This window comes from Mobula birostris, chromosome 23 (assembly GCF_030028105.1).
Source record: "Mobula birostris isolate sMobBir1 chromosome 23, sMobBir1.hap1, whole genome shotgun sequence".
NCBI lineage: Eukaryota > Metazoa > Chordata > Chondrichthyes > Myliobatiformes > Myliobatidae > Mobula > Mobula birostris.
In genome coordinates this window covers 30,472,254-30,497,227 of record NC_092392.1, presented here as the reverse complement: position 1 = coordinate 30,497,227, position 24,974 = coordinate 30,472,254, and the positions used below count along the sequence as shown (strand labels likewise).

The following is a 24,974-nucleotide window of genomic DNA, read 5'->3' as shown; positions in this document are numbered from 1 at the left end:
CTCACTAACTGTAACCTCAGTCAGACACTAATATATTTTAAAAAATCTAACAATTACGGATTTATTAATTCTTTCCTGCTATAATGCCAAATCTTACACAGGTAAGTTTCTATGTAAACAGCTGGTAGCCACTCCTAGAGCCACTCAGTTTAAAAGAGCGTTCAGCGCTTTGCATTTTTTCTTGCACTTGGCTGCAAAAGAATAAAATGCTTATTGTTTTTGTAGAACAGTGTTAATACCTTGTGCATGAAATAAGTAGACAAATGTGTGTATGTGTTTATGCACACACATTTGCATAATGTTAGTAAATGTAGTTGAAAGTCGTGTGGTTTTTAAAGATGTGTGCTTGCCTGCCTAGCATTGTCATTGACAGTTAAATGCCGTTTTACATTGGTGAAGGCATGGATGCTGAGCATGGAGTACAAGGAAATTTATTTAATATTGCTTTTTATCACAACAAAAAATAGAAATAGTTTTTAAATTCTTTAGTCAAGGATTTTTGGAATACTGGAATATCCCACGCAGAATATGCCCCTCCCCCCTTACATGTTGATTATGACTGAAGGTTTGTCAGAGAATATTTTGGCAGATTAGTCCATTGGCTCATCATGTTACTTTTGAACAAAAGATGGATTTCAGATTTTGATACTACTACGGCAGTTTTGTCCAAAGCCATCCAGGTTATAGCTCTTCAGGAGCTGAACAGGTAATTTTAAAATGTGGTGGTGATTTTTGCTTTGAATGCTCTTCTGGGCAGTGAATTCCAGACTTCCATAAACTTATTGAGTGAAATCATATTTTCTTAACTCCTTTCTGTATCTTCTTGCAATTAACTTAAACCCAGGGATTCTAGTTGCTCACGTGTCTGCTAATGAAGGCTAGTCTTTTCCATTTATCTTAACTTATCTATGTCTCTTGCAAAGTTGTATTCCTAAACTAAATGTCCTCTCTGTTTTGGCCCTGACCTCTTCACTCTGCCACCTTCTCTTTTCTCCTTTGCCCATTGGATATGTTCCCTGGATTCCGTCTTCACTCGTCACTCCTCAGATTTAGAGTTCATTGTCTACTAACTACTCCAATCAAAGCAGGCAGTCTTAATTATATGAGTCTTTCTGCCTGTTTGCGTTGCTAAATTATCATAGTTATAGAGCACTATGACACAGAAACAGGCCCCTCAGCCTATCTAGTCCTTGCCAAATGTTATTCTGCTTAGTCACATCAGCCCACCCAGTAGCCCTCCACACCCCTTCTAGTCCAAACTTTTCTTGAAACGTTGAGATTGAACCCACATTCACCACTTCTGCTGGCAGCTCATCCCAGGCTCTCACCCCCACCCTCTGAGTGAAGGTCCCCCCCCCCACCATGTTCTCCTTAAATGTTTCATTTTCCCCCTTAACCTATGACTTCTAATTCTAGTTTTACTCAACCTCAGTGGAAAGGGCCTTCTTTCATTTACCCTCTCTATGCTCTTCACAATTTTGTATACCTCTATCCACTCTCCCTGCATTCTCCTATGCTCCAAGATTAAAAAAAAAGTTCTAACATATTTAACCTTTCTCTGTAACTCAGATTCTCAAGTCCTGGCAATCTTTGTAATTTTTCTCTGTACTCTTTCAATCTTATATCTTTCTTATAGGACATGATCAATACTGCAGATTAGGCCTCACTAAGGTCTTATATCTTCAATATAACATCCCAACTCCTATACTCAGTACTCTGATTTATGAAGGCCAGTGTGCCAAAAGCTTTTCAATCCTGTGATGCCACTTTCAAGGAATAACTATATAACTATAGACAGAAGAGAAAAGTTTAGTTGGTCAGCAACCCACCGATTTAACCCTGGCTAATCCAGGGACAATTAAAGAAGATATGCCCAGTTAAAGAAGACAAACATTCCAAATGTCCTAGCTATATATAGCTAGGGTGCCTAAGATTTTTGCATGGTATTGTATTTGTCAACGTGGAGTGGAGAGTGAGTTTGTAAATCTGGCAGGAGCAAAGGATTTTGGAATGGCAAGGGTGGGCTACCATGGGAGGGGTGAAGGACAGATGGCAGAGAAGGAGTGTCAGGGGCGGGGGCAGACACACTCAGCTCTGAGACACCAGGCAAGGTCATTTGATTGTAATGTCTCCCTGGTACTTCCAGCTCCCTCCCCTCTCCCTTCCCCTTTCCCAGCCATGATTCCCCTCCCCCTGCCCCCTTCCCACTCTCAGTGCACAATAGAGACCCAGATCAGAGGTTTATCATCACTTACATATGTCATGAAATTTTGCAGCAGTACAGTGCAATACATAAAATTACTGCAGTACTCTGTGTATTAATTATATTAATTTCAACTTAATGTAATTTATAGTGTATTTTACATATTGCAGCGTACTGCTGCTGCAAGACAGCAAATTTCACAACATATGACGATGATATTAAACCTGATTCTGATTCCTCAATAAGCCCTCGGGCTCTACCATTCATTGTGTACTTCCTAACATTATTAGTTGGCAGGGAGCTCCCATTATTTCACATTTTGATGATCTCTACTTGTCAGATTTAGACTTGCTTGCAAGTAGCTGCTTCCAGTCTCAAATTCAGATTCTCTGACATTGAACTTGGTCTTCCTCCAATTCAGAGCATTAAACTCCAGTCTGTTCTTTGTCTGTCCCCTTTGTTGGGACCACCCTGCAGCATTTTGGTGGATCCCATTCACTTTCTCTGCAGCTATCCTTTAGAACCCAAGGGTGTAGAGAACACCATGTACGTAAGATCTGCCAGCTTTAAATCCCATTAGTTTCTTTAATATCTTCTTTACTTATGCATTCACTGTTATTGGCCCATTGGTTGCTTGCTTTATATAGAATGCTACTTGTGTGTTATAAACTTCTTGAGCTTTAGCTTTATTTGTCACACGTACATTGAAATGCGTTGTTTGTGCCAATGGCCAGTACAGTCCGAGCATATGCTGGGGGCAAGTGTCGCCATGCTTCTGGTGCCAACATAGCATGTTCACAGCCCGGAGCAGTACATCTTTGGAATGTGGGAGGAAACCGGAGCATCCGGAGGAAACCACACTGTCACTGGGAGAATGTACAAACTCCTCACAGATGGTTGTGGGAATTGAACCCTGATTTCAATCACTGGTGCTGTGAAGTGTTAACCCTAACTGTATAGTACCGCACCACTGTCTTTACTAAAATTCATGAAATATTAGATTGAAAGTTCATTTCTTCATTTAACTAAATATAGTAGCTCTGTTTCCTGAGAAATATATTTTTCCTGTTTCAGAAAGCAATACATAATGTAACTTAGGAACATAGATCAGAACAATACAGGCCCTTCTGCCCGCTATGTTGTGCCAAATTTATAAACGATTCTAAGATCAATCTAAACCTTTCCTTCAACAGTGCCCTCTTGCCCTCTATTTTTCTATCATCCATGTATCTATCTAAGGATTTCTTAAATATCCCTAATGTATCTGCCTCTACCACCATGTGTGGAAGGGCGTTCCTGCACCCACGAAACTCTGTGTGGAAAAAACTTACCTCTGACTTGCCCCCCAACTCACCTTAAAATATATTCCTTCGTATTAGCTATCGGCACCCTGGAGAAAGTCCCTGGCTGTCCTCTCTGTCTATGCCACTTCCTGCTCCTTTGACTTCATGTGACCCTGACCTGGGGGCTAAGCAGGTGCTGCACCTTGCCCAAAGATGACCTGCAGGCCAGCATAGGGAAGGAGTGCTTTACACCTCCTTTGCTAGAGACGTAACTGTACCCAGCCACCCATAGTACAGGCAGCATCCTGATAAATTTCATCTGCACCCTCTAAAGCTTCCACATTCTTCCTAATGAGGTGACCAAAACAAACACAGTATTTCAAGTATGGTCCAGAGTTTTATAGAGCTGCAACATTACCTCATGGCTCCTGAACTTAATCCCCCCACTAATGAAAGCCAATGCACCATCTGCCGCCTTAACCACCTTAGCAACTTGTGTAGCAATTTTGAGAAATCTATAGGTGTGTAATCCAAGATCCCCCACTGCTAAGAATCCTGCCATTACTCCTGCATTCTGCCTTCACTTCGACCTTCCAGAGTGAATTTGTGTTTATGTGGTTACTGGTGTGGTGGTGTAAGTTAGAGGCTGGATCCTGCAGTAAAGAATTATTGCTGAATGCTGTCAATATACAGGTACAGTCGAAAACAAATGAACAAGATGATTCATCATTGTCACATCCAGTGCTTGAACTCGAGCTTGCAGAAGAGAAGCTACCAATGACCCTTTCCAGGCAAGAGGTACGTTTTGTGCAGTAAATGGTTTCTATGTACAGTGGGTTTTCGAAACGTTAATATTTAATCAGAATTTGTCTAATATAAATATTCAGTAAGAGTGGAGAATTAAGTATTTTTTATGGAGTTTTGATACAAAATTGTCAAATATTAGTAGCTCTGTTTCATTAGTTAACCTGTTGGAAAATACAGCAATATAAGACCATAAGATACAGGAGCAGAATTAGGTTATTTGCCCCATCGAGTCTGCTCCGCCATTTCTTCATGGCTGATCCATTTTCCTTCTCAACCCCAATATCCTGCCTTCTCCCTGTATCCCTTCATGCCCTGACTAATCAAGAATGTATCAACCTCTGCCTTAAGTATACTCAATGACTTGGCCTCCACGACCACCTTTTGCAACGAATTCCATGGATTCATGACTCCTTGCCTAAAGAAATTCCTCCTCATCTCCATTTGAAAAGGACATCCCTCTATTCGGATCCTCCTTTGGTGCGAACACTCAAGATTCAAGTCCATTTATCCGATTCAAATTTATTTATCACATGTACATTGAAACATACAGTGAAACGTGTCATTTGCGTTAACAACTAACACACCGAAGATCTGCTGGAGGCAGCCCACCAGTGTCACTACACATACCGGTGCCAACATAGCATGACCGCAATACTCAGTAGAGCAGCACAGGGAGAATAAAGGTGTAGAGTCTTTTACAATGAGAATAAAATTCAGAAATCGGAGATGGAAAGGGAATTAGTCCTAGTTCAGGTTTCCCTCAAGGTTAACCTGCAGATTGAATTGGCAGTTATAAAAGGCAAAGAATAGCATTCATTTCAAGTGGCCTAGAATATAAAAACAAGGATGTACTGTTAAGGTTTTGAGGCATTGGTCAGACTGTGCTTAGAATATTGTGAGCTATTTTTGCCCCTGTGATTAAGGAAAGATGCCCAGGCCCTGGAAAGGGTCCAAAGAAGGTTCATAAGAATGATCGCAGGAATGAATCTGTGAGAAGCATTTGATGGCTTCGGGCCTGAAATTAGAGTTCGGAAGGATGGTTGTACTGGGTGTGTGGGGGGGGGGGGGCATGGAATTTTATGGAACCTGCTGGATACTGAAAGGCCTGGATAAGGTGGACGTGGAGAGGGTGTTTCTTGTAGTGGTAAATTCTAGTACCAGTGGGCACAGTCTCATGGTTAGGCTACGGTTAAATCGGGGTTGTTGGGAATTACTGAGTGGCATGGGTCAAAGGACCAGAAGGGCCTGTTCTGTGCTGTGAATCCCTTTAGAATTGGTCTAAGGAGGAATTTCTTCAGGGCTTCCTCCATCTTGTCAGTAGCTTCCTCTTGGTTTTCATTACAGTCAGTCAAACATCCCAGCTGGAGACTGAGGAATACCATCGCACTCAGATGTAGAAGGATTCTTCATTGCTCTTTCCATAACAATTTAGTTTTACCAGTCAGGGTTGTTAGCCCTGAGCTGAACCCTCGAACCTGGAGGACCGGTGGACCACTCTTAGTCTGACCTCTACCCTTTGACCTGTTTGGTATGATTAACTCTACTAAGAGCCAAAGCACAAGGCCCTGACTCCAGGCAGTGTAGCTCTGTAGGTCATTGAGGCACACAAATCTCCCTGAAGCACAAGGTTGTGGTCCTCTTTGAGGTCAGCCTGAAATGTTGCCTGTTTACTTCCCTTTTTAGATCCCTGTTTACTTGACACATGGCCAAGCGGTTAAGGTGTTGGACTAGTGATCTGAAGGTCGCAAGTTCAAGCCTCATCCGAGGCTGTGTGTTATGTCCTTGAGCAAGGCACTTAACCACACGTTGCTCCTGCAATGTATAGCCCAGCGGCAGTGGTTAGTGCAGTATTGGCAAGTCAAGAGATTAGATGCTACAAAATCTGGACATTATGATATTTCTATTTGTGGAAGGTAATTTTGTATAAATTAGCTGCTATGTTTTCTACAGTGCATCAGTGCAGTTGTTCCAGTAGTACTTTATTCCAAGAGCTTTTTCTACAAATCACTAACTTTGAAATTTGAAGGATCAGTTTTGAAAATGATTGTTCTTCTCTTTAAAGTGTTTGGATAGGATTGCAGTAGGTGGTGCTATTGTACCATCCCAGATTATGAGGTTTAAAAGGAGCAGTGCTTCCTCAGTTAATTCAGCACATCTCCCTGAAGGGAAGGAAAAACTCAGCACAGATGCTTGTCTCAAATCGAACGTTGCCATGTCCCCTGAGGGGGACATTGAAAGCTTTTGTATTTGCTCTTGCAAATAGTTGGAGTCGGCATTATTATTTTTCCTTCTGTTCAGCACAGGTTTTCACCCATTCAAAGTTAAAATTAAGTTTACTATCAAAGTACGTATGTCACCATATACAACCCTCAGAGTCATTTTCTTGCGGGCACGCTCAACAAATCCATGATAGAATAATAATCACAGCAGAATCAATGAACGACTGCACCAACTTTGGCATTCAAACAGTGTGCGAAAGACAAACAAAAAATTAATAAGCAATAAATATCAAGTCTATGAGATGAAGAATCCTTGGAAGTGAGTCCATAGGTTGTAGGAGCATTTCAATGATGGGGAAAGCGAAGTTATCCCCTTTGGTTCGAGAGTCTGATGGTTGTGGGGTGATGGCTTTTCCTGAACCTGGTGGTGTGAGTCTTGGGGATATTGTACCTTCTTCCTGATGGCAGCAGAGAGAAGGGAGCATGTCCTGATGATGGATGCTACTTTCCTGCGACAGCATTTCGTGTAGATGCGCTTAGGTGGGAGGGCAGATGATGCCCAAAGAAGCGGCTGAGTCTAGCATTCCTGCAAAATTAAAATTAAATCTCGTTCTCCTCCAAGGTAATTCGAAGGCTTCGTGAGAGAGGAGAACCAATTCGATTGTTTGCTGAGACAGACTATGAAGCCTTTCAACGTCTTCGGAAAATAGAAATCCTAACTCCTGAAATTAATAAGGTAATGTTACTTTTTGCTTGAGTTGTAAAGCCTTTCTTTGAGTGGCATTTTTATCGAAGCATGTCCACTTCTTGAAGCTAGAACATCACGCTGCTAATTGAAAAATGTAATATGTGAACTAGTTAACAGGGAAACAAATTGATGAAAGCAAATGATTTTATTGTAGAATTTTGGAACTACAAAAAATTTACATCTTTAGAACTTAATTTTTTTTAAGATAAGATGCATAAGTCACTGAAAGTTTACATGTTGGTGAAGCAGGCAATTAGTGTATTAGCTTTGTAAATTGGTCTGTTATTGTCATATGTACCAAAGTACAGTGAAAAACTTGGTTGTGTATATCAACCATAAAGATCATACCAAAAATTAAATATATCTAGGTAGTACAAAGGGAAAACAATTACACAATGCAGAAAAGTGTGGGGGTCAAAAGTCCATCTTATTGTGAGAGGGTCTATTCAATTGTCTTCCAGTAATGAATGAAACTGTCTGAAAGACCCTGGTGGTATATGCTTTCAGGCTTTTGTATCAATGATTTGATTAATATTATAAAGAGACAATTTAAAGACAGGAATAAAAGTCTCACTGCATTTGTATAAGGTTTTAGTGAGATTAACTACAGAATTGTGTGCAGTTATGGTCTCACTGGGGGGGGGGGGGGTGCGGGGAAGAAAAGGAATAAACATTCACAAGGCTCATCCCAGGAATGATAAGCTTGTCATACGAAGAGGACTTGTGTAGTCGAGGCCTGTATTGTCAAGTTTTTAGATAAATGAGAGGATATCTGATTGAAACTTGCATAATTTTTACAGGGTTCAGCAGGCTAAATGTAAGGAAAATGTTTCCCTTAACTGAAGAGTTTAGAACCAGGAATCCAACTCGGTAAGGGATGGGACAATTAGTGCTGAGATGAGAAATTTCCTCAGAGGGTGGTGAATGTTTGGAATTCTCAACACTGGAGGGCTGTGGAGATTCTGTTATAAGCTCATCCTGGGACATTCCCTCTTCTTTCCCTCTCAATTGGGCAAAATATACGAAACCATGTACCACCAAGCTCAAGGACACCTCCTACCCCACTGTTACATGCTATTAAATGTTCCCCTTGTATGAAAAGATGGACTCTTGTCCTCATGATCTATATCAGGAGTTCCCAGCCTTTTTTTAATGCAATGGACTATATTATGCAAGGGGTCTGTGGAGCTCAGGCTGAGAACCCCTGATGACCTTACCAGCACCTCGCTTTCTGTAAGTAACATTTTATTTTGCATTCTGTTATTGTTTTCACTTTTACTTTCTCAATGCACTGATGGAATGAAATGATCTGCATGGATGACATGCCAGACAGGTTTTCACTGTACCTTCATGAATGTAACAATCATAATAAACCAATATTCCAGTCTTATTGAAATTTTCAATTCAATGAAAATCAATAAAATTCCAAATAAGTGGATAACAAGAAACTCAAGGGATTGGGGACAGGTTTTTTTTTTATTTCAAAATATACTTCATTCAAAAATAAATATATACAATAAACCATTCAATAACTTTTCATCCTTTACATACGTTTCCATTATATTCAGTACATATCCGTATTTATAGCCACCCACGTGGCACTCCAGTGGTTCAGCTGACACAGGTAAAAATAGTGCAAAGGTCAGACAACCTTGATGAATGACAGAGCTCTAACTCCATCACTAGCAGGCAATGAATTCTCACACACCATTGGTCTTGCTGGAACAAAGACTTAGTCTGGGGGTTTCTGGAATTAGTGAATGACAACACGTGATGACAGAGCAAATGGCCTGCCACGGTGCTTGCCATTTCTCCTCTCTGCTCTCAGTCCTGCTGCAGAATTTTGGCCGGAAGCATTGCAAATGTCTTTTCCCCCATTGATGCTGCTTCACCCACTGAGTTCCTTCAGTGGATTGGTTGTTGCTCCCAATTCCAGCTTTGAAATCTCTTGTGTCTTCACCTGGATATTGCCTAGAATAGAAAGCTTTACTTGTAGGGAGAGATTGGGAAGGCTCGGTTTATTTTAATTGCAACACAGATGCTGATAGGTGACCTTTAGAGATTTATAAAATTATGAGGGGCAGAGATAAGGTAGGCAGGCTTTTCCCTCGCATGGGTGTGTTCCAAAACTGGCAGTCATAGGTTTAAGGTGAGAGGAAAGGAATTTAAGAGAGACCTGAGGGGCAAGTTTTCACACAGAGGTGGGTATCTGGAACAAGCTGCCAGAGGAGGCAGCTGAGGCAGATACAACTACAATGTTTAAAAGAACTTTGAGGTGGTGGTTAGAAAGAAAATGAGTAAAGGATGTGAGTGTAATGCAGGCAAATGGGTTAGTGCAGATAGACATTGTGGGTGAGCTGGGCTGAAGGGACCATTTCTGACACTGGTGCAACATGGTCATCCTCAATGGGGTATTTTGAAACACAAGGAGGCCTGTAGGTTCATAGTAAATTTATTAATAAAACACATAAATGTTACCATGTACAACCATGGGATCATTTTCTTGCAGGCATTCACAGTAAATACAAAGAAGCAAAAAAAACCCCTAAATAATATTAATAAATAAGCAATAAATATCAAGATTGAGATGAAGAGTCCTTGAAAGTGAGTCCGTCGGTTGTGGGAACAGTTCATTGTTGGGGTGAGTGAAGTTGAGTGAAGCTATCCCCTCTGGTTCAAGAGCCTGATGGTTGGGGGGTGATAACTGTTCCTGAACCTGTTGGTGTGAGTCCTGAGGCTCCTGTACCACCTTCTCAATGGCAGCAGTGAGAGTAGAGCCTGGCCTGGATGGTGGTGGTTCTTGATAGTGGATGCTGCTTTCCTGTGACAGTGTTCAATGGTGGGGAGCAAGAAATCCAACTACAGAACAGAGTTATTCTGATGAGGAGGTCTAGCTGTTAAACTCATTATCACTTCCCACAGGGTTTGAGAAATGATCTGAAAGCTGCTATGGATAAAATAGACCAACAGTATTTGAATGAGATTGTGGCTGGACAAGAGCAAGGTGAAGAGGAGGAACAGAATGACCTAAAAGTTCATGAAGAAAACACCACGATAGAGGAACTAGAGGTAAGAACTGTGTGTTGATTTCCACCTTGCTCCTCAGATTTGTCCAAAGGAAACTTCAACAAAAGTTTTAATGTTTCTGCAGACTGCAACTGCTGAATTTGGAGTAAAAGAAATAAAGTCCTGGAGGTCAAAGTAAATTTATTATCAAACTATGTATATATTATCATATACTATCCTGAGATTCATTTTTTGCAAGCATTCACAGGAAAACAAAGAAATAAAAAAGAGTCAGTGAAAAATTACACACAAATAAAGACTGATAAACAACCAATGTGCAAAAGAAGACGAACTGCGAATAATAAATAAATAAGAATGAGAACGTGAGTTGTATAGTCCTGAAAGTGAGCCCATAGGTTGTGGAATCAGTTCATTGTTGAGTTGAGTGACGTTATCCACTTCACTCAGTATTATGCAGCATCTCTGGAGGGAAATGGACAGTTTCAGGTTGAGATCAGGTGAAATGGCAACTGTCCATTTCTCTTCACAGGCGCTGCCTGACCTGCTGAGTTCCTCCAGCAGTTTGTCTTTTTTTGCTTTTAAATCTGTTTTGGTCATTGATTTTATTACTTAGCACTGTCTTGCAGAGAGAATGGGAATTTGGAGCAGCAAGTGGTCAAACTTTACTGGGTGGGGAAGGGTTAGTTTAAAATTCTTTGGGATTATAGGCATTATTGTTTGGACCAACATTTATTGCCTTTGAGAAGTTGCTGATGTTCCTACATGTTCATGATCAGATTTCTACCGGTTTTGTTCTGTAGAACACTACAGCACAGAAAGAGGCCCTTCGACCCATCTAATCTGTGTAAAACCATTAATCTGCCTAGTCCCATCGTCCTGCACATGGATCATAGTCCTCCATACCCTTTCCATCCATTTACATATTCAAATTTCTCTTAAGTGTTGAAATTAAGCCCAAATCTACCACTTCCACTTACAGTTCATTCTATACTCTCGTCACTTCTGAGTGAAGAAGTTCCCCCTTAAACATAGGAACATGGAAAACCTACAGTATATTACAGGCCCTTCAGTCCACAATATTGTGCCGACCATGCAACCTACTCTGGAAGCTGTCTAGAATTTCCCTATCACATAGCCCTCTATTTTTCTAAGCTCCATGTACCTATCAAAGAATCTCTTAAAAGACCCTATTGTATCGGCCTCTATCACCTTTGCTGCCTGTGCATTCAATGCACCCAACACTCTGTGTAGAAAAACTTGCCTCTGACATCCCTCCTGTACCTACTTCCAAGCACCTTAAAACTATGCCCCTGCGTGTTAGCCATTTCAGCCCTGGGGAAAAAGCCTCTGACTATCCACATGATCAATGTCCCTCATCATCTTGCGCACCTCTATCAGGTCACATCTCATCCTCTCTCACTCCAAGGAGAAAGGGCCAAGTTCACTCAACCTATTCTCGTAAGGCATGCTCTCCAATCCAGGCAACATCCTTGTAAATCTCTTCTGCACTCTGTCTATAGTATCCACATCCTTCCTGTAATGAGGTGACCAAAACTGAACACAGTAATCCAAGTGGGGTCTGACTAAAGTCTTGTATAGCTGTAATATTACCTCATGGCTCTTAAACTCAATCCCATGGTTGATGAAGGCCAACACACCATACGCCTTCTTAACAACACTGTTAACCAGTGCAGCAGCTTTGAGTGTCCTATGGACACAGACCCCAAGAACTCTCTGATCCTCCAAACTGTCAAGAGTCTTATTATATTCTGTCTTTAAATTTGACCCACTGAGATCAACCACTTCACCCTGAGCGGGGTTGAACTCCATGTGCCGGTTCTCAGCCCAGTTCTGCATCCTAACAATGTCCTGTTGTAACCACTGATACCCTCCAGACTATCCACAGCATCTCCAACTTTTGTGTCTTCAGCAAACTTGCTAACCCACCCTTTTACTTCCTCATCCAGGTCATTTATAAAAATTACAAAGAGGAGGGGTCCCAAAACAGATCCCTATGGATCACTACTGGTCATCATCTTCCATGCAGCGAATGAAACATTTCACCATTTAAACAGTTAACCTTTCACCATTTTAACCCATAACCTCTAGTTCTAGTCTTACCCAACCTCAGTGGAAAAAGCCTGCTTGCATTTACCCTATCTATATTGCTCATCATTTTGTATTGTCTACGTAATTTTGTATGGCCCCTCATTCTCCTATGCTCCCAGGAAAAAAATTCCTATCCTATTCAACCTTTCCTATAACTCAGATCCTTAAGTCCTAACAACTTTGTTGTAACTTGTATTTATAACATCACTTCATACTTGTTGGGCAAAAAAAACTGCTGGTGTTTGTCACTTTCTCATTGCCCCCATGATTCAAACCTGCACAGATGTGACAGAAATGGGACTGGAGGTTTGCTGGGGGGGGGGGGGGGCGTCCTTCACCCCTCATCCATGGAGAAAGTATGTGGCCTCAGCCAGAGTTCCTCACAGTTTAAGAGCAAGAATCCAGCACCCTTGTGTGCTCTGCTGAACATTGTGGACATGTTACGTTGGCGTTGGAATGTGTATTGGCACTTGTACTCTGCCCCAGCACGTCCTTGGGTGTGTTGGTTGTTTACGAAAACTATGCTTTTCACTGTATGTTTTGATGTATTGTACACGTGATAAGTCTGTGCGGATTGGTGATAATATCTGTTCCTCGCTGACGGTCAACACTGGAGCACCTCGGGTGTGTGCTCTACTCTCTCTATACCCTTCACTGTGTGGCTAGGCATAGCTGAAATACCATCTATAAATTTGCTGATGATACAACCGTTGTCGGTAGAATCTCAGATGGAGACGAGAGGGCGTACAGGAGCGAGATGTGCCAACTGGTGGAGTGGTGTCGTAGCAACAACCTTGCATTCAACATCATTAAGACTAAAGGGCTGATTGTGGACTTCAGGAAGGGTAAGATGAAGGAACATATACCAATCATCATAGAGGGATCAGAAGTGGAGAGAGTGAGCAGTTTCAAGTTCCTGGGTGTCAAGATCTCTGAGGACCTAACCTGGTCCCAACACATCGATGCAGTTATAAAGAAGGCAAGGCAGCATCTATATTTCATTAGGAGTTTGAAGAGATTTGGTATGTCAACAAATACTCTCAAAAACTTCTATAGATGTACCGTGGAGAGCGTTCTGACAGGCTGCATCACTGTCTGGTATGGGGGGGGGGGGGGCTGCTGTACAGGACCGAAAGAAGCTGCAGAGGGTTCTAAATTTAGTTGGCCCCATTTTGGGTACTAGCCTACAAAGTACCCAGGACATCTTCAAGGAGCAGTGTCTCAGAAAAGCAGCGTCCATTATTAAGGGTCTCCAGCACCCAGGGCATGCTCTTTTCTCACTGTTACCATCAGGTGGGAGTTACAGAAGCCTGAAGGCACACACTCAGCAATTCAGGAACAGCTTCTTCCCCTCTGCTATCCGATTACTGAATGGACATTGAACTTTTTAAATATATATTATTTCTGCTTTTTGTGTGATTTTTAATTTATTCAATATACATATACTGTAATTGATTTATTTATTTGCTTATTATTTTTTCTCCTATATTATATACTGTATTGCAGTGAACTGCTGCTGTTAAGTTAACAAGTTTCATGACACATGCCAGTGATATGTGATCTGATTCTGAATTATTTTGCTCAAACTTTTACTGACATGCTTTCTTGAGCAGTAAAAGATAATAGTTACATTGCCTGAAATAGAAACCAAATGCTGGAAATTCATGGCATGTCAGAGTATTTGAATTGAGAACAGAGAATTATTGTAGTAGATTAATGTCAGTCTCCCTGCTTCCAGCCTGCATGTTCCAGTATTTTCTGATTTTATTGCCATGTGACAGAGATCAGTCATTAACAGGGTCGTTGTCGTCATCATTATGTGCTGCGCTGTATGACTTGTGCGATCATGGTCTTTCCATATCCATGATTGTTCTTGGCAACTTTTTCTGCAGAAATGGTTTGCTATTGCCTCCTTCTGGGCAGTGTCTTTACAAGACAGATTACCCCAGCCATTGTCAATACTCTTCAGAGACTGTCTACCTGATGTCAGTTGTCGCATAACCAGGACTTGAGATATGCACCAGCTGCTCATACAACCATCCACCACCTACTTACACCTCCATTAGTAGAGACGTATCTCCACCCCGCTTCACCAGGATTGGGTAGTCAAAAACTAGGGGGCATGTATTTAAGGTGGGAGAGGAAAGATTTAAAAAAGACCTGAGATTTAAGAGGTATGCCAGTGGCTATACTTCAAGTATTTGAAGATATTATTTTGTTATCAAAGACTTGAGCAAATTTCTGCAGATGTACGGTGGAGAGCATTCTTACGGGTTGTATCACCATCTGGTTTGGAGGCTGCAATGCACAGGATGGAAAAAAGCTGCAGAGGTTTGTAATCTCAGCCAGTTCCATCATGAGCACAACCTTCCCCACCACTGAGAACATCCTCAAGAGGTGGTACTTCAAGAAGGCAACATCCATTATTAAGGACCCTCATCATCCAGGACATGCCTTCTGCTGATTACTACCATCAGCGAAGAGGTAATAGATCCTGAGGGTGCATACTCAACATTATAGAACAGCTTCTTCCACTCCACCTTTAGATTTCTGAATGGTCTATGGACCATGAACATTACATCACTATTTTGATCTTTTAGTGCTGTTTTATTTTAAAACTTATTTCTTATTGTAACTTAGAGCAATTTTAATCTTGCACTGTACTGCTGCCACAAAACAACAAATTTCACAACATTTATCAATGATAATCTGATTCTAAGGGATAACTTTTTCATGCAGAGTGCTGAGTGTATGGAACAAACTGTCAGAGGAAGGTACCATTTAAACAGCACTTCAATAGGTACTGTACGTGGAGAGATGGGGCTTGGAGGGATATGAGCTGAATACAGGAAATGGGGACGTGCTGGGTGGCACCCAGGTCAGCATGGACTGGTTAGATTGAAGTGCCTCTATCAGTGTTATGTTGCTCTATCAATAATCTTTTGAATATTAAGCGGATGGACCAGGTCAGGCTATTGCTGATGTGATTCAGAGTTGTTTTGCTGCTAAGTGGTTAATTTCCAAAGCTTTAACACAGTAGTAATAAGTGTTTGTTTTCCAATGCAGGCATTGGGTGAGTCCTTGGGTCAGGGTGATGACTATAAAGACATGGACATTATAACCAAAGTTCTGAGGGTAAGTTCAAGTGTAATTGTCATTCAACCATACACATGTATACAGTTAAGCGAAGCATCATTCCTCCAGGTGTTGAAGTGCAATACACAGTACATACAGTCACACACAACACATGCAGTTATGATAGCACCATAGAGTCACAAAAATACTATTAGCATAAATCTTTGGAGTGGCATGGCCTGAAGATTGATGATGGATGCAGTGCTGTCCTGGAGCCACCTTTCTGTAAGAACAGTCAGTCACACAGCAGTTACTCATTTCACGCTGGGTCAGCCACAGATGAATGCAATCCAGCTTGTCTTCCAGGCCGTTAATAGTATGTTGATAAAATATCCTTTTGTCTGGAGTGCTGTACTTATAAGGAGAGAATTTGGTAGGTTGGGCTTGTTCTCAATGGAACATAGGGGGTACAGTTTTGGGCAAGGGGAATGAAATTTAAAAGAAATTTGAGGGGTAATATTTTTCACAAGTGGTGATTTCCTAGAATGTACTGCATGAGGAGGTGGTAGAGGCAGATACATGTGCAGTGTTTAAAAGACGTTTTGGACAAAGTCAAAGTCAAATATCAAAGTACGTACTGTGTCACTATGTACTACAGTGAGGTTTGTCATCTTGTAGGTATTTACAAATAAATAAAGACATACTATAGAATATATGAAAAACTATACAAATGAAGACCGACACAGAACCGATGTGCAAAAGTACTTGGATAAGAAAGGAGCAGAGGGATCTGGATTTAATGTGGGCAAATGGGTTTAGAGTGGGTAGACATCATGGTTGGCATGGACAAAGTGGGCTGTGAGAGCCTGATACTGATTTACTCGTTAACTTGTTAATTAAACCAATGATGAATTCTCCTAGGACTGTCTTTTCACAGATTTGGTTATGTGCTCTTAAATGTTTTTATCTCAAACGCAATGTATAAATATGGATATATTGTCCTAAGGCATTGTAGTTGAGATTGTGTTGCTGTTACAAGTTTTGGCTCCAGAAATAGTAATCATGACAGCAACACACATCAAAGTTGCTGGTGAACGCAGCAGGCCAAGCAGCATCTGTAGGAAGAGGTACAGCCAACGTTTCAGGCCGAGACCCTTCGTCAGGACTAACTGAAGGAAGAGTGAGTAAGGGATTTGAAAGTTGGAGGGGGAGGGGGAGATCCAAAATGATAGGAGAAGACAGGAGGGGGAGGGATGGAGCCAAGAGCTAGACAGGTGATTGGCAAAAGGGGATACGAGAGGATCATGGGACAGGAGGTCTGGGAAGAAAGACAAGGGGTGGGGGGGACCCAGAGGATGGGCAAGGGGTATATTCAGAGGAACAGAGAGAGAAAAAGGAGAGTGAGAGAAAGAATGTGTGTATAAAAATAAGTAACAGATGGGGTACGAGGGGGAGGTGGGGCCTTAGCGGAAGTTAGAGAAGTCGATGTTCATGCCATCAAGTTGGAGGCTACCCAGACGGAATATAAGGTGTTGTTCCTCCAACCTGAGTGTGGCTTCATCTTTACAGTAGAGGAGGCCGTGGATAGACATGTCAGAATGGGAATGGGATGTGGAATTAAAATGTGTGGCCACTGGGAGATCCTGCTTTCTCTGGCGGACAGAGCGTAGATGTTCAGCAAAGCGGTCTCCCAGTCTGCATCGGGTCTCACCAATATATAAAAGGCCACATCGGGAGCACCGGACACAGTATATCACCCCAGTCGACTCACAGGTGAAGTGTTCCCTCACCTGGAAGGACTGTTTGGGGCCCTGAATGGTGGTAAGGGAGGAAGTGTAAGGGCACGTGTAGCACTTGTTCCGCTTACACGGATAAGTGCCAGGAGGGAGATCAGTGGGGAGGGATGGGGGGGACGAATGGACAAGGGAGTTGTGTAGGGATCGATCCCTGCGGAATGCAGAGAGGGGGGGGGAGGGAAAGATGTGCTTAGTGGTGGGATCCCGTTGGAGGTGGCGGAAGTTACGGAGAATAATATGTTGGACCCGGAGGCTGGTGGGGTGGTAGGTGAGGACCAGGGGAACCCTATTCCTAGTGGGGTGGCGGGAGGATGGAGTGAGAGCAGATGTACGTGAAATGGGGGAGATGCGTTTAAGGGCAGAGTTGATAGTGGAGGAAGGGAAGCCCCTTTCTTTAAAAAAGGAAGACATCTCCCTCGTCCTAGAATGAAAAGCCTCATCCTGAGAGCAGATGCGGCGGAGACGGAGGAATTGCGAGAAGGGGATGGCGTTTTTGCAAGAGACAGGGTGAGAAGAGGAATAGTCCAGATAGCTGTGAGAGTCAGTAGGCTTATAGTAGACATCAGTGGATAAGCTGTCTCCAGAGACAGAGACAGAAAGATCTAGAAAGGGAAGGGAGGTGTCGGAAATGGACCAGGTAAACTTGAGGGCAGGGTGAAAGTTGGAGGCAAAGTTAATAAAGTCAACGAGTTCTGCATGTGTGCAGGAAGCAGCGCCAATGCAGTCGTCGATGTAGCGAAGGAAAAGTGGGGGACAGATACCAGAATAGGCACGGAACATAGATTGTTCCACAAACCCAACAAAAAGGCAGGCATAGCTAGGACCCATACGGGTGCCCATAGCTACACCTTTAGTTTGGAGGAAGTGGGAGGAGCCAAAGGAGAAATTATTAAGAGTAAGGACTAATTTCGCTAGACGGAGCAGAGTGGTGGTAGAGGGGAACTGATTAGGTCTGGAATCCAAAAAGAAGCGTAGAGCTTTGAGACCTTCCTGATGGGGGATGGAAGTATATAAGGACTGGACATCCATGGTGAAGATAAAGCGGTGGGGGCCAGGGAACTTAAAATCATTGAAAAGTTTAAGAGCGTGGGAAGTGTCACGAACATAGGTCGGAAGGGATTGAACAAGGGGTGATAAAACAGTGTCGAGGTATGCAGAAATGAGTTCGGTGGGGCAGGAGCAAGCTGAGACAATGGGTCGGCCAGGACAGGCAGGTTTGTGGATCTTGGGTAGGAGGTAGAAACGGGAAGTGCGAGGTGTGGGAACTATAAGGTTGGTAGCAGTCGATGGGAGATCCCCTGAGCGGATAAAGTCGGTGATGGTGAGGGAGACAATGGCCTGGTGCTCCTTAATGGGGTCACGATCGAGGGGTAAATAAGAGGAGGTATCCGCGAGTTGTCGCTGTGCCTCGGCAAGGTAGAGGTCAGTACGCCAGACGACAACAGCACCCCCCTTATCGGCGGGTTTAATAATAAGGTTAGGATTACTGCATTGGCGCTGCTTCCTGCACACATGCAGAACTCGTTGACTTTATTAACTTTGCCTCCAACTTTCACCCTGCCCTCAAGTTTACCTGGTCCATTTCCGACACCTTCCTCCCCTTTCTAGATCTTTCTGTCTCTGTCTCTGGAGACAGCTTATCCGCTGATGTCTACTATAAGCCTACTGACTCTCACAGCTATCTGGACTATTCCTCTTCTCACCCTGTCTCTTGCAAAAACGCCATCCCCTTCTCGCAATTCCTCCGTCTCCGCCGCATCTGCTCTCAGGATGAGGCTTTTCATTCTAGGACGAGGGAGATGTCTTCCTTTTTTAAAGAAAGGGGCTTCCCTTCCCCCACTATCAACTCTGCCCTTAAACGCATCTCCCCCATTTCACGTACATCTGCTCTCACTCCATCCTCCCGCCACCCCACTAGGAATAGGGTTCCCCTGGTCCTCACCTACCACCCCACCAGCCTCCGGGTCCAACATATTATTCTCCGTAACTTCCGCCACCTCCAACGGGATCCCACCACTAAGCACATCTTTCCCTCCCCCCCTCTGCATTCCGCAGGGATCGCTCCCTACACAACTCCCTTGTCCATTCGTCCCCCCCATCCCTCCCCACTGATCTCCCTCCTGGCACTTATCCGTGTAAACGGAACAAGTGCTACACATGCCCTTACACTCCTCCCTTACCACCATTCAGGGCCCCAAACAGTCCTTCCAGGTGAGGCAACACTTCACCTGTGAGTCGACTGGGGTGATATACTGTGTCCGGTGCTCCCGATGTGGCCTTTTATATATTGGCGAGACCCGACGCAGACTGGGAGACCGCTTTGCTGAACATCTACGCTCTGTCCGCCAGAGAAAGCAGGATCTCCCAGTGGCCACACATTTTAATTCCACATCCCATTCCCATTCTGACATGTCTATCCATGGCCTCCTCTACTGTAAAGATGAAGCCACACTCAGGTTGGAGGAACAACACCTTATATTCCGTCTGGGTAGCCTCCAACCTGATGGCATGAACATCGACTTCTCTAACTTCCGCTAAGGCCCCACCTCCCCCTCGTACCCCATCCGTTACTCATTTTTATGCACACATTCTTTCTCTCACTCTCCTTTTTCTCCCTCTGTCCCTCTGAATATACCTCTTGCCCATCCTCTGGGTCCCCCCCCCCCCCCTTGTCTTTCTTCCCGGACATCCTGTCCCATGATCCTCTCGTATCCCCTTTTGCCTATCACCTGTCCAGCTCTTGGCTCTATCCCTCCCCCTCCTGTCTTCTCCTATCATTTTGGATCTCCCCCTCCCCCTCCCCCTCCAACTTTCAAATCCCTTACTCACTCTTCCTTCAGTTAGTCCTGACGAAGGGTCTCGGCCTGAAACGTCAACCGCACCTCTTCCTACAGATGCTGCTTGGCCTGCTGCGTTCACCAGCAACTTTGATGTGTGTTGCTTGAATTTCCAGCATCTGCAGAATTCCTGTTGTTTGCGTTTAAAACCATGACAGCAATCTTGATTTCTTGCTGTGTTTTTACTGCCCGTATTCTAATTGTACAATAAGTATCATAAAATAATAATTAAAAAATTACAACACAGGTGAGTGCCAATTGGCTCCTTGTGACTGTGCTAACAAAGAGTCATTGTCTTTGGAATAGAACGTGAGTGTGAAATCCCATTACTGATGTACAAGTTCACAGCGGTTAGCATAATGCTTTTCAAGTTCAATTCCTGCCACTGCATTTAAGGAGTTTGTATGTTCTCCCTGGATGGGTTTCCTCCAGGTGCCCCAGTTTCCTCTCATGAAGACGTACGGGTGAGGGTTAGTAAGTTGTGGGCATGCTACGTCAGCACTGGAAGCATTGCGACACTTGTTGGCTGTCCCCAACACATCGTCAGCTTGTGTTGGTCACTGTCACAAATGACACATTTTGCTATATGTTTCAATGTATATGTAATAAATAAAGCTAATCTTCAAATCTCCCTCCCCCTCCTGTCTTCTCCTATCATTTTGGATCTCCCCCTCCCTCTCCCACTTTCAAATCTCTTACTAGCTCTTCTTTCAGTTAGTCCTGACGAAGGGTCTCACCCGAAACGTCGACTGTACCTCTTCCTATAGATGCTGCCTGGCCTGCTGCGTTCACCAGCAACTTTTATGTGTGTTGCTTCAAATCTTTATCTTTTTCGATAAAACTAAATAATTATTGTAATCTATTTTGTAAGGCACTCTAATCAACTTTTATTTTTTCTCATTTAGTTTCTTCTTGGCGTTTGGGCAAAAGATCTGAATGCTAGAGAGGATTATTTAAAGTGTAGTGTACAGGGTAAACTGGCTGGGGCAACTCACAAGCAGACGGAATCCTACTTAAAACCTCTCTTCAGGAAACTTCGGAAAAAGGTAAGAAGCCTCTTCAGAAACTGCTGCTTCCAGAGGTTATGTTACAGCTTTATTGCAGCTTTTTAAAACTCCCATTAGGCTGCATCTGGAGACTTGCACACAGTTCTGATCATCCCATTTGTAGGAAGGATGTTGAGGTTTTGGAGCGGATATGGAAAAGGTTTACCAGGATGCTGCCTAGTTTAGAGGGCATGTGCTATAATGAGAGGTTGGGCAAATTTGGGCTGTTTTGTCTGGAGTGGCAGAGGCCGAGGGGAGACCTGACAGAGGTTTACAAGATTGTGTGAGGCATAGATAGAGTAGACAGACAATTTCTTTTTCCAAGGGTTGAAATTTCTAATACTAGAGGGCATGCATTGAAGGTGAGAGGGGGTAATTTCAAAGGAGATGTGAGGGGCAAGTGTTTTATACAGAGTGGTAGGTGCCTGGAATCTGCTGCCTGGGGTGGTGGTCAAGACAGATACATTAGGGGCTTTTAAGAGGTGTTTGGATAGGCACACGAATGTGAGGAAAATGGAAAGATATGGACGTTGTGTAAACAGAGGTGATTAGTTCAGTTAGCCATTTGATTACTAATTGAATTGGTTTGGCACAACACTGTGTGCCAAAGGGCCTGTTACTATGCTATACTGGTCTATGTTCTATGTTTCAGTTTTTTATTATAAGGAGCAGTTTGTTGGGTCTGTGGACTAAGGTTAGTGCATAACACTGGTAATCTTGTCTAGAATTAAATGCTTCGCTTACCCACCAGTAATAGGAGATCAGAATCAGGTTTATTACCACTGACACCTGTTGTGAAATTTGCATTAATGCAGCAGTCCAGTGCAATACATAAAAAATTAATACAAGTTACAGTAAGAAATATGTAAGAAATAAATAGAGCAAAAAGAGTGCAAAATAGTGAGGTAGTGTTCATGGCCTTTTGGGGAAATGTGATGATGGAGCGACGAAGCTGTTTCTAAAGTGTTGAGTGCTCCTGTACCTCCTCCCTGATGGAAGTAATGAGAAGAAGGATCTGAAGCAGAATATTGAAAATGCTAACAATCAAAATAAAAGCAGAAATGCTGGTAATACTCATTAGCTCTGAGTGGATTGAGAAATATTTAATGCATTATATCAGTGACCGTTGTCAGTTTTGAACAGCGAAGCATTTTCAGTAATCAAGACGTAGCAATGAACATTCCCCAGCAATGGAGATTAAAATGTCTGTAGCAATTTTAACTTAAAAGGTTTAATTTAACTTTCTAATGCTGAATAATCCTTGGGTTGTATAAGAAATCCATAATCCTTGGGCAACTTGTCCTTCACCCTCTCAGTCTGCTGATACTTCGCTGCAGAATATTAGAAAGCTGACATACGTAATTAATGAATTTTTTCCTCTCATTATTTACTTTGATATATGTTTGGCAATACACAGGCTGTTAATGAGGAGACAATCAAGTCAGTCATGATTGTACAGGACACGTATACAGAAGGGTGCTGGAAGAGGACCAGTGACATGATGGAGGATCCCACGCACTCAGCTCACAGAATGTTTGTCCTGCTCCCATCAGGGAGGAGGCTATGTAGCATACATGCCAGGACCACCAAGCTCCAAAACAGTTATTTGCTCCAAGCCAACACCTCCACCCACTGACCCACCCCTCCACACACCCAGACACCACTACTTTATCATTTCCTGTGAGAGTCACTTTACGTAGACACTCCTGTGCCTAGCATCACTTTATGGACATAGTCAATCTTTGTATATAAGCTATAGAATGTATTTAGTGTTTTTAAAAATTATTATTGTGTTCTTTATTTTAGTGTTTTTTTTCTGCACTCCTTCGAATCTGGAGTAGTAATTATTTTGTTCTCCTTTACACTTGAATATTAGTGTTGACGTTAAATTGCTGAGATTCCATGAATTATGATCCATTTGAAATGTTGAAATGAGTGCACGTTTCTTTTTCTTCCCCAGACTTTGCCACAGGACATCAAAGAATCTATAACTGATATTATCAAGTTCATGTTACAACGGGAGTATGTTAAGGTATATTGACCCAATTACTAGACATCGATCACTCACTATTTTATGGAGTTTAGAACTTAAAGTGAATAAGATGATTTTTTGAAAGGTTGTTTGTCAGTTAAAAATCAATATTTTTGTAGGAAAAGTTTAGACTTTAGAATATAGAACAGAACAGTGCTGGCCCTTCAGCCCACAATGATGTGCTGACTTGTATAAACAGTCTAACTCCTCCCTCCTAAGCAGCCCATAATCATCCATTTTTCTAGCATCCATGTGCCTATCTAAGAATCTCTTAAATGTCTGTAATGTATCTGCCTTCACCACCACTCCCAGCAATATATTTCAGGCACTTGCTACTCCGTGTTATAAAAAAAATGCCTCTGACATCTCTCCTAAACTTTCCACTACTCACCTCAAAAGGTTGTCCTTCAGTATTTGTCCTCTCCCTTCCCCTTTTCCCAACCATGATTTCCCTCTTCCTGCCCCCTTCCCACTCTCAGTCCACAAAAGAGACCCATGTTGCTTGTGCGGAGCAGAGGCAACAATAAAGCAACAGGGTTAAACAATCTTACTGAGTCAAGTTAGCCATGGTACATGCTGGGCAGCTTACTGTATGGCCCACCGAGACAAAAACGTGCACTCGAAAGCCTGTGCAAAAAGAGCCTTCTGCCCATAGGTGAATCAGCGGTTGCATACTTGTCACATTCTCATAATCAATCAGATGTGCTTTAGTATTAACCACTGCCGCCTTGGTGGGGAAAAGGTGTTCGCTGTCCACTGTAACTATGTCTCTCATAATTTTATACACCTTTAAAAAGTTGCCTCTCATCATCCTCATTCAACCTTTCACGTGAGACAAGCCCTGTAATCCAGACGGTGTCGTGATAACTTTCTGCTGCATCCTCTCTAAAGCTTCCACATCCTTCCTATATTGAGGTGACCAGAATTAAACACAATACTCCATATGTTGTCTAACCAGGCACTTATAGAGTCGCAAGGCAATGTTGCAGCTCTTGAACTCAATCCCCCCCACCCCCAAATAATAAAGGCCAACACACCATATGCCTTCTTAACAACCCTATCAACTTGCGTGGCAACTTTAAGAGATCTACAGTACTGTGCAAAAATTTTAGGCACATATACCTATAGCTAGAGTGCCTCGGACTTTTGCACAGAACTGTATTTGTCAACGTGGAGTGGATAGCGAGTTTGTAAATCTGGTGGGGGCAAATGATGTTGGGAATGATGAGGGTGAAGCACTGTGGGAGGGGTGGGGGGCATGTGGCAGAGAAGGAATTCCAGGCTGGGGTGGGGGGGGGGGCGCAGGTGGGTGGCACAGGTGCAGGCACACCAGGCAAGGTCATTTGATTCCAAACAATTGGTCTATGGATCATTACAGAATGTCTTTCTGGTGCTTTCCGCTCTCTCCCCTCTCCCTTCCCCTTTTCCCAACCATGATTCCCCTCTTCTTGCCCCCTTCCCACTCAGTCCACAATAGAGACCCATATCAGAATCAGGTTTATCATCATTCACATACGTCATGAAATTTGTTCTTCTTCCTGCGGCAGCGGTACAGAACAATACGTAACATTACTACAATACTGAGCAAAAGTCTTAGCCACCCTAGCTATATGTTATCTGCCTAAGACTTTTGCACAGCGCTGTATGAACATAGACAACCAAAATTCCTCTGTTCCTCCACACTGGTAAGAATACATTTGTGCAATACATTTATACTGTCACAGTCATTTTCAGTCAACAAATATGGGTTTCCCATTTAAAGTCAGGTTAATGTTTATTGGATATGCAGGAA

The 24,974-nt window shown here is 42.9% G+C and overlaps 1 protein-coding gene across 1 annotated transcript in view; it reads left to right on the top strand.

The window, feature by feature from the left end:
• Positions 1 to 24,974, top strand: part of prpf18 (PRP18 pre-mRNA processing factor 18 homolog (yeast)) — a 35,036-nt gene that overhangs the window by 3,862 nt on the left and 6,200 nt on the right. The window contains exons 3-8 of the mRNA XM_072241198.1: positions 4,180 to 4,284; positions 7,135 to 7,248; positions 10,183 to 10,329; positions 15,463 to 15,531; positions 21,010 to 21,150; positions 23,111 to 23,182. Of these exons, the coding sequence (XP_072097299.1) occupies positions 4,180 to 4,284; positions 7,135 to 7,248; positions 10,183 to 10,329; positions 15,463 to 15,531; positions 21,010 to 21,150; positions 23,111 to 23,182 (648 nt within the window). The remainder of the gene's footprint in view (positions 1 to 4,179; positions 4,285 to 7,134; positions 7,249 to 10,182; positions 10,330 to 15,462; positions 15,532 to 21,009; positions 21,151 to 23,110; positions 23,183 to 24,974) is intronic.